This window comes from Pelodiscus sinensis, chromosome 2 (genome assembly GCF_049634645.1).
Source record: "Pelodiscus sinensis isolate JC-2024 chromosome 2, ASM4963464v1, whole genome shotgun sequence".
In the NCBI taxonomy this organism is placed as follows: Eukaryota; Metazoa; Chordata; order Testudines; family Trionychidae; genus Pelodiscus; species Pelodiscus sinensis.
This window is the reverse complement of record NC_134712.1, coordinates 231,944,524-231,954,904: the sequence shown is the minus strand read 5'-3', so window position 1 is coordinate 231,954,904 and position 10,381 is coordinate 231,944,524. Positions and strand designations below refer to the sequence as shown.

Here is a 10,381-nt window from a genome sequence, read left to right as displayed (position 1 = left end):
GACATAGCACTGGTGTATGCTTGCAGGATGGGCTGCACTTGCATGAGGGAAAGCGGGTACAGCGACCGTAGCAGAGCTAGCGCTGTGGTGCTGGAGACCGGTGCGAGCGGAATCCCGCGTGTATAACTCGCGTAGCCCTACAAGACACCACCCCGAGCCATACAATGCGAGCAGCGCACATCGACTCACTAGAGCGACTTCCCGAAAAAGGAGCACGCGCAGAGAGCGTGTGGAAGCTGGTGAGTAACACATGCGCACCGCAGAGAAGGGAAATCAATCCGAACGAGTAGCGCGAAGCATGCGCATGCGGGCCCCGTCTGGCCCTGCGCTAAGGGGAGTTCAATTAGTTATTTACGGTAACAAAAGTCGAATGAATTTAGACCCTCTGCTGTACCCGTAGTCTGGACTGTACCAAACCGGCCGGGGGAGAGGTGCATCGCGCCCAGCCCTGGCTGTTCGCCTAGTGCCACTGGGCAAGCGCCAGCCGTGGCCGGTTGTGCGATTTGAAGCGCACGCAGCGGGGGCGGGTGAGTATCAGGCAGGCCCGGAGCGCGCTGGGGCCGGAGTGAGGGAGGTGCCCCTCCCCCCGCGGTCTGCAGCGCAGTGGCGGCGCCGGCGGAGAGACGGGGGCCGCGGCCGGGGAATGGCAGCGGTGTGAGGAGGGCGAGCGGGGCAGGGACTGCAGCCTCAGGACGCGAAGGGAGGGGGGCCGGCTCCGCTGAATCCGGCCTGTGCTGACAGGTAGCCGCGCGCTGCAGGCGCCTCCGGCCCGGTAGCGAACGCCGCGGGGAAGCGGAGCGGGGGCTTCCCCGGGCTCCGAGCGGGCTTGACCTCCCCGCGCAGGGCCTGCTGGGCCGGGCCCCTCGGGGAGGCGGGGGGTGTTAGCGGCCGCCGAGCGCCTGCCGGCCCTGCCTGCGCCCCACATCCTCTCGCCCTCGTGACGGGTTTTGTTCTCCCCACGCTGCGCCGCCGGGTTGAGGTCCCGGCCATGTTGGGCTCCCCGCGCCCGTCCTGAGCTCTGTGCCTCGCAGGCCCCGGTATCTCTCCCCCTCCACCGCGCCCCGGGAGCGTTACCCCCTCGCGCCAGTTTCGCTTTTGCTTTGTGAGTGACTAATATGGGTGCGAAGGGGCAGGGAGGTGAGAGACCCGCAGCTGTAGTGGGTGGGGCGGCAGGGGCTGCTCCCCCTGCTCGGTTCTGCTCCTCGGCGATTTTCAGGGCCCTGGTTGCTGGACTTGACTAATTAAATTATTTTCGATATTCTAACTTTAGTGCCCCACTCTCCCCGGTCGTCCCCTTCTCCCCTCCCCCCCCCCACTTCTTTTCCTGGCTGCCACCCAGCACTCCACCCTTGTGAAAGCAAAAAACACATAACATATGTCTGTAGAACTATTGGGGTCTTTGTATGTTCGTGAAACCTACGCTTGCTGGTTCCTCTAATTCAAATAGGGTATCTGGGGATGGGAACCAAAGGATAAGAAAACCAATGGCTATGTAAGAGGGGTAGCTGTGTTAGTTGGTTTCTGCAAAACCACCAAGGAGTCCTGCAGCACCTTATGCTAAAAAAATTGTTTTTCTTTAAGTTAAGTGTAGATCTTTGTCATTGATACAGCTTGGTCTGAAGTAAGCTGTACTAGTCTAAGTTGCTTTTTATATTAGTGCAGTGTGTCCACATTGTAGCTACTCTTAAAGAGCAGAGAAATTCTGCTTAGGTCTCATCAAAAAAGTGTTCCCACTCTTTCTAGTGTAAGTGTGTGCTTTATCCTTTTAGGTAAAGATTAGTTGTATTTGTTGGTTGCCAAAGACATGCTTTATTGTAGTTTGTTTCCTAGCTTCTTCTACTGGAGTTCATCCTCCCGTTGGAATAGATAAGCCTCAAATCTCTTCCTTTCCTGGGATTCATTATAAATTGTTGCCATTTGTGTGAATTCATGTTAACAGTAACAACCTTCTATGTGGAAAACACTTTTTCTTTAAACATCCCAGTGTACACTTGATGAATGTTTCTACTAAAATGAAAATACTAACACACAACAATGATGTATTAGTAGTAATAACATGGCTTTTTAGAGAGAGTATCCTGATTTAACTTGATATTCTCATCTGTATAATTGTCAAGTACTACTCAGAATCCTAATAAGATGAGTTCCATAAGCCAATTTTTTTAATATAAATATATTTTTCTCTTGGTTCAGAATTTGTTGCCTTGAAATTTTATTAAAAATTCCAGTTGTTTTTGTGTGAGAAGGTAAATAGAAATGCCCAGTCCACCGTCTCTTAATGCATTTTTCTGCTTTGTGTCCTCTTCAGACTACACAGATGTAATATTTGCAGTCTTTTATATGCAAGCTTTTTTCATGCTTCTAAACACCATCTATTTCCATTATATCCATTTTAGAGAAAGTGGCCAATGCTGAATACGGTATCCTAAGTGAAGGTATGCTCTCGTCTCTGTAATGGTTTTTATATTATACATCTAAACACTGACTGTGGTTGATTTTGCACGTAGAAATATGTTGATTATTAAACGTTTTAGTTTTTATAATTTTATGCATTTGTCAGCATTTTATCAATTTCAACAGTATTGTTGGATGGTTAGGTGCTCTTGTCCCATGCACTTCTGTATTGGGAGTTAATGTGTACAGTCTTTCCTGTGCCCTGCTCTTGGCTGAGTTTGGAACTCAGAAGGGGTTGACTTTTATTTAAAGATATCTGGATCTTTGCTTCCTTGTATAGGACAGGCTTTACCATACCTACTTCTGAGATTTTTTTTTTTTTTGACCCTTTGAAGCACTGATGTTACCTTTATTTTGGGTCAACTGTCAATTGCCTTATTTCTGTTACTTTCAAGCAGTCCCTGCTGACCGCAGATTGTTTGGAAGTTGTATAGGAGCCCTATGTAACTCTGTAATCCACTGGGCTAGGAAACATTCATATGTGGGGGGAGGGGAAGCAAGATTTTGCTGAAGTACAGGACACACTTAGGCTATGTCTACACTTTCGGCTTCTTGCGCGAGTAATATGCAAATGAGGCTAAGCGTGGAATATCACCGAGCCTCATTTGCGTACCTAATGAGCAACCATTTTTTCAGAAGAGGCTCTTGTGCAAGAAGGAGCATTTACACTGCCCCTTCTTGCGCTAGAAAAACCCTCTTGCACAATGCCGTTTCACGTATTTCTTGCACAATGCCATTCCTGAAAAGTAATACGTGTAACGGCATTGCGCAAGAGGGTTTTTCTTGCGCAAGAAGGGGCAGTGTAAATGCTCCTTCTTGCACAAGAGCCTCTTCGGGCAGGGGGGAGGAAGGTGGCTCATTAGGTATGCAAATGAGGCTCGGCAATATTCCACGCTTAGCCTCATTTTCATATTACTCGCGCAAGAAGCCGCAGGTGTAGACATAGCCTTAGGGTACTTTTCAGCCAGTAGTAAATACTTCAGAAGATAACAGCGGTTACTAGCTAGTAGGTGAGTGTGCTGACACATGCAGTGAATTCCTACGTTATCGGGCTAGTACCCTTCAAGTTGAGCAGCTTTGTCATAAATCAGTGGTCCCCAATGTTTTGGGGCTGCCGGGCACCTGGGGGCGGGGCTGCTCACGCGCTGTGCGTACGGGGGCGGGGCCGCTCACAGGCCACGTGACTGGGGGTGGGGCCAAGCATGCGCCGCACGCCCAAGGCCGGCACCGGCATGTGTTGCGATCCCGGGCAGGGGCTGCCCAGGTTCCGTGCGGCTGGGGCCAGCGCGGGCACGCGCAGCGCCCCCGGGGGTGGGGCCAAGGCCAGGGTCAGTGCCAGGGCCGGCAAGGGCACGTGTGGCACCCCCGGGGGCGGGGCCAATGCCAGGGCCGGCAAGGGCACGCGCGGCGCACCCAGGGGCGGGGGTCAGGGTCGGCATGGCACGCATGGCGCACCCGGGGCTGGCCATGCGCCCGGGGCTGGCACCTGCTGCACTCCCAGGGGTGGGTCCAGCCCAGATTGCTCTGCGGGCGCACGTAAAGGGCCCGGCGGGTGCCATGGCGCCCACGGGCACCGGGTTGGGGACCATGGTCATAAATAGTTATTTACTACTTAAGAGAGAACTGTCTTGTTTTGAGAGGAAAAATACAAGGTCATTGAACAACATTTACATTATTCCTTTGAAGACTTAAATGTAAAACATGAATAATTTATCAACAGATTAAGATTTATAAAATAGGATGGGCTTTATGGGATGATGATCATCTTCCACTGTTGAAGGTAGCTGAATTGATAGGACCTCAGCCATGCCCATGATGATAGTGGACATCCAGCATAATTTTAGTTAGTCGGATAATGGATGTTCTCTGGCACTCTCTGGTCTGGCTAGAAAAGTTCAACCCATACTGCAGTGCACAATGCAAGTGACTGCACACCTAGCTTTAAGGATGGACTGCCTCCTGTCCTCTTATACAAAAGTTCATAGGTGCTAGTGAACCTTGTGTATTCAAGTGTGCCAATATGACGGACTGTAAGGAAGCTTCTCTACATAAGAATGTCCAAAATCAGGTCTGGCTTCTCATAGACTAAGCAGTGCAACTAGCAGACCTATAGAATATTGTACTCTTCTGTGTCTGTTAGGTCCTTGAAGGTACTAAGTCATGAAGTTATGAAAGTGCAGGGATTCAGCAGTATATTAGGAACGGTAATCGCTAACTCTAACACACAAATACAATAGCACTTACATTTTGTTAAACTAAATCTTAAATGTTACATGTTTGATACTTCCAGTTGCAGTCTTCTGATGGCTGTCCTTAAGTCCTTTATTTAAAAAAAAAATCAAATTTTATTAATTCTGATCAGCTGTTTGTCCGCTCAGCGTGCTAGTCTGGACGCTCCCCTGCCGACATCAAAGCCCTTTGTCGGCAGCCCCGGTAAACCTTATCCCACGAGGAATAACGGGGCTGCCGACAAAGGGCTTTGATGTCGGCAGGGGAGCGTCCAGACTAGCGTGCTGAGCGGACAAACAGCTGATCAGCTGTTTGTCGGCTCAGCGCGGCAGCCATGTAAATGTAAATGAAGCCGCGATCATTTAAATCGCGGCTTCATTTGCCTTTCCTATGTGTTTAATCTACATGCCTCTGCCGACAGAGGCATGTAGTCTAGACACAGCCCAAATGTGTGTGGTCCCTAAAACTTCTACAAACAGCTCTTATCTTCCCCACTGTCATTTTGATGCAGATATAAGAACAGCCCAGGAAACTACAGACCAGTTAGTTTAACTTCTGTGCCAGGGAAGATAATGTAGCAAGTAATTAAGGAAATCATCTGTAAACACTTGGAAAGTGGCAAGGTGATAGGGAACAGCCAGCATGGATTTGTAAAGAACAAATCATGTCAAACCAAACTGATAGCTTTCTTTAATAGGATAACGAGTCTTGTGGATAAGGGAGAAGTGGTGGATGTGGTATACCTAGACTTTAGTAAGGCGTTTGATACAGTCTTGCACGATATTCTTATCAATAAACTAGGTAAATACAACTTAGATGGGGCTACTATAAGGTGGGTGCATAACTGGCTGGATAACCGTACTCAGAATAGTTATTAATGGTTCACAATCCTGCTGGAAAGGCATAACAAGTGGGGTTCCGCAGGGGTCTGTTCTGGGACTGGCTCTGTTCAATATCTTCATCAATGATTTAGATATTGGTATAGAAAGTACGCTTATTAAGTTTGTGGATGATACCAAGCTGGGAGAGATTGCGACTAATCTGGAGGATAGGGTCATAATTCAAAATGACCTGGACAAATTGGAGAAATGGTCTGAGATAAATAGGATGAAGTTTAATAAAGACAATGCAAAGTGCTCCACTTACGAAGAATTAATCAGTTTCATACATACAGAATGGAAAGAGACTGTCTAGGAAGGAGTATGGCAGAAAGGGATCTAGGAGTCATAGTGGACCATAAGCTGAATATGAGACAGCAGTGTGATGCTGTTGCAAAGAAAGCAAACATGATTCTGGGATGTATTAACAGGTGTGTTGTGAGCAAGACACGAGAAGTCATTCTTCCGCTCTACTCTGTGCTGGTTAGGCCTCAGTTGTAGTATTGTGTTCAGTACTGGACACCTCATTTCACGAAAGACGTGGAGAAATTGGAGAGGGTCCAGAGAAGAGCAACGAGAATGATTAAAGGTCTAGAGAACATGACCTATGAGGGAAGGCTGAAGGAACTGGGTTTGTTTAGTTTAGAGAAGAGCAGATTGAGGGGGGACATGATAGCAGTTTTCAGGTATCTAAAAGGGTGTCATAAAGAGGAGGGAGAAAACTTGTTCATCTTGGCCTCTGGGGATAGAACAAGAAGCAATGGGCTTAAACTGCAGCCAGAGAGGTTTAGGTTGGACATGAGAAAAAAGTTCCTAACTCTCAGGGTAGTCAGACACTGGAATAAATTGCCCAGGGAGGTTGTGGAATCTCCATCTGTGGAGATATTTAAGAGTAGGTTAGATAAATGTATATCGTGGATTGTCTAGACAGTATTTGGTCCTGCCATGAGGGCAGGGGACTGGACTTAAGGACCTCTTGAGGTCCCTTCCAGTCCTAGTATTCTGTGATTCCAAATTACCAAAAAAATGAAGAACTCTGCATCTTCTTTTTGCACTGCTTGCACTTTACATGTTCCTTTTTACCAGAGGAACAAGTTTCTTCAAAATATTCCTATATAGGGTGTCATTGACACCTGGAAGCCATGACAGTTTTTCTGTGGCAAAAGTATAGGGGAATATAGGAAATTGTGTGTGCTGAATAATGTTTTCCCTTTTTCTTTCCAGGTCACTCAGTTCCTTTCTTTTCATTCTCTGTCTTTTCTTCTATATTGTGTGTCCGTGTTCAGACCATGTTTTAACTAAGTCTGCTGTGTTTGGCCAAGGGCCGCCACCACATAAGCACTGACCAAAAACAGTCCAATCTATCCTGTGTCCTTCTTTGCACATGTGAGTTCAGTCTGCTGAGAGGCAGAAATTCAAGACCCAGAACTTTCAAGAAGCAAGAGATTGTTTAGGATAGACGGATGAGAGCAGGGCTCAGCAATCTATGGCTCTTGAGCCTATATGGCTCAGTACAGAACCACATATGGGTTTTTTTTGTCATTCCCCAAATGCACAGCAACCAGAAGTGAAAGTAAGGCAGTATGCCTTGGTAAAAAACAGCTGCACTCAGGCACGAGCTGGCTGGGGTATTTGGCTTGTTGAAAGGGCCAGCTAAGGTGAACTATACATGTGCGTACTCTAGCTAGGATAGTGAGAGGGAGTGTTGGTGGCAGATGCCTTCATCTGACTGCGGCAGCCTGGCTCCAGCCCATAGCTGACTGCCATGATCTGTCCCCAGCCACTATGCTCCTGGGGCAGACTGTGCAGCCTAGCCACAGCAGCCCTGTGACTGCCGCAACAGCCCAGCCGTGGTGGCCCAGTTTAGGCTCCAGCTGCAGCAGGCTGGCCAACAATGTCCCAGTCAAGACCCAGCCCTTATCTGGCCACAGGGTTCTAACCTGGGCTCCAATCCTGGGGCAGGCTCCGTAGTCCATCCCCCATCTGGCTGCAGAAAAGTCTGGTGGTGATACCCCTCCTGCTGTGGCACATGTAGGAGGGAAGCCCGTGATTCACCTGTGGCGATCCTGGTCCAGCCCGTTGGCCAGCCACTGTTGCCAGAGTGAAGCAGCCCAGCCCAAGGCCCTCCCCATCCATAGTGCCCTGCCCTGCCTCATGCACCTCTCACACGCTCCAACGCCCTGCACCTTCAGCAGCAGCAGAAGTCCCATTAAATAAAGTCTGTGAGGACAATGTTTCATTTATGTTATTAATCATCATGACAATTATAAATAATATTGTATATTTGCAGTCGTGCAAATGGGCGTTCTTATACTGGCACCTCTTTGATCACTTGTCCTGAATTTTGAAGTGCTTTGGCTCTTTGGTTTGAAAAAGTTGCTGACCCCTGGACTAGAGCCATTAATTCATTTTTATGAGATTGTAAGTGTAGCATGTTCGTGATGAGACCTAATTAACTTTTATTTTTAAATGAGAAGTTTAGTATTGATTTTTTTTAAATAAAAATACAATTTAAATACAACCTTTTTTTTTATTTTAAAAAAATCATTGGGTTTTTATCCATCCCAGTCTTTATTGACTTTGTCTTACCATAAGGTTAGAATAAGAGATGGATTTAATTTTTACGTAGTGTGTATCAAGAACCCTATCATACCTACCTATATAGTTACAAAGAGAACATTTAAAGGTGATGCTTTTTAAATAAATCACTATTGGCTTTAAAAGAAGTGTTTCAGGACTCTACCAGTTAATTTCTAAATACTTTTGAGAGGTGCTGTTTTACTGTTGCTTAATGTTCAGGAAGTTGAGACGAACTCTTTCTTTTCTCCCCCTACAGGTTAACACTAAATCCTCACGATGTCCCTGAAACCACGCGTAGTTGATTTTGATGAAACATGGAACAAACTTCTAACAACAATTAAAGCTGTTGTAATGTTGGATTATGTTGAAAGAGCAACATGGAATGACCGCTTCTCGTATCCTTTAAACAGAATTTTGACTTCATTTTTCTACATATGAATATGCTTACCAGAAAAGAGGCCTTTGAACTTTGTAACACAGTACTGGGGGCTTGATCCAAAGTCCATCAAAACTAAAGGGGTTATTTCCACTGTGTATGAGTTTTGAATGAGATGTTGAGAGGAAGACCTAAGGTTCTCTACAGAATATTAGTTGTTTTTCACTGTTTTTGTATAGAAGTGGAAATACTCAAGTCTGCGTTGTCACATTCCTTCAGCAAGATGAATTGTAGTAGATGTAACCAGACCTGTTTTAACAGTTCTTTGGAAAGGAAGGAAGTACTTGTTTCTGTTTAATAAACTCACTTAGAATAGTTCTGGGGTAGTGCAAGATTAATATATAAGTTTAAAGCGTCTTTTGGTTGAGACTCCCCAACTTTATAAGCAAGCTGTTTTAATTGTACACTGATGTGAAACCACTTTGAGTCTAAGTATTCTTGATAGTGTGTTGAAACAACATCATTACTTAAATTGCTTTCCCCATTTAACAGTGGCCAGGCAAAAATCTCTGCCTTATTAAAACTCACATCCTGCTTTAATGTCATCTACCACCCTTACTCTTCAATAGCTAAAGATAAATCATTTTTCTTAAATGGAGTTTGAGGTGATAATTACCTTTCCCTCTTTTACATGTAGTCTTATGCTATGAAGGATCTTCTTTTAGAGAAGCATTGTTGTCACATCTAAAATAGGCTTTTAGCATAATGAAGAGGTATAACCTTGGCTACCTCTACACTACGAGTTTCTCAGCAAAAAAATATGCTAATGAGGGACATATTTTGTGCTGATCGGTTTTTGCGCTGGGGTTTTTGCACAAAAACAAGTTGTGTGGATGTTTTCTTTTTGAGCAAAACCCGTTTTCTCGCAAGATCGTTATGCCTTACAAGAAAAGGGGGTTTTGCGCAAAAAGAAAATGTCCACACTGCTTGTGTTTGTGCAAAAACCCCAGTGCAAAAACGGATCAGAACAAAATATGCAAATGAGATTGTGACTCATGCAAATGAGTCCCTCATTAGCATATATTTTTTGCCAAGAAAACTCGTAGTGTAGATGTGGCCCTAGTGGCCTAGATTTTTGCCTTCAGAGGAGTAATCTTTTGACTGTCTGAAAGCTTTCTCATGCAATGCTATGCACTAAAAAGCTGCCTTGGAATGGGTGAATTCTAAGTTAACTGTCAATATTCACCTGCGGTCTGGATCCTTCTAATAAGCAGTAGTTTCCAGATCTAGAAGTCCAGATGTCACAGAACCGATTTTGGTACATTGGTGATCTTGATTTCTGGAACTTGGGTCTCAACGTTGCTTCCGCAGAGCCTGAGATCTGTTGGTCTTTTTAAAGGATTGTCTTTTTATTTAGAAGAATTATAAAAATGATCAAAACAGGATAAATGAGTTTGGGGTAACAACTTCATAGTGTTACCTGCTTCTGGTAAGGAGCAGCTTCTAGGCGCTTTTTTTTTTTTTTTTTTTTTTTTTTTAATTTAAATCATGGCTCACTTATAGCTTTGACTTTCAGATTTCTTCAGTGTGAATCTCTGCAGAAATAGTTCTAATCATTGTTTCACTCTGCAGTGTTATCACAGTATAGATGCCACTTAAGTTTTGTTTAAAACTTGTTACTGTAACTATCTTAGGTACTAAGAGTAACATTTTAATTTAGAAAGTCAAGTTAACAATTGGGTGTGGCAAAATTTCTAAGCAGTAACTTGCAGGACACTTGTACGTTTGTCAAATTTTATTGGCCTAAGGTGGCTAAGCGTTGTCTTTATTTTGTAAACTGCTTAACGGTAAAATTTAGGAAAGA

The 10,381-nt window shown here is 45.3% G+C and overlaps 1 protein-coding gene across 5 annotated transcripts in view; it reads left to right on the top strand.

The window, feature by feature from the left end:
• The first annotated feature begins 311 nt into the window (after positions 1-311).
• The window catches only part of CUL2 (cullin 2), an 89,418-nt gene continuing 79,348 nt past the window's right edge, over positions 312-10,381 (top strand). Inside the window, exons 1-3 of one of the 5 annotated variants that reach the window (XM_006133006.4) lie at positions 312-527; positions 2,397-2,435; positions 8,398-8,536. In XM_006133006.4, coding sequence (XP_006133068.1) covers positions 8,418-8,536 — 119 coding nt within the window. In that variant the 5' untranslated portion in view covers positions 312-527; positions 2,397-2,435; positions 8,398-8,417. Of the gene's footprint in view, positions 528-582; positions 742-2,396; positions 2,436-8,397; positions 8,537-10,381 lie in introns of those variants that run through there. The other 4 variants (XM_075922692.1, XM_075922690.1, XM_014578525.3 and 1 more) reach the window with 4 other exon arrangements.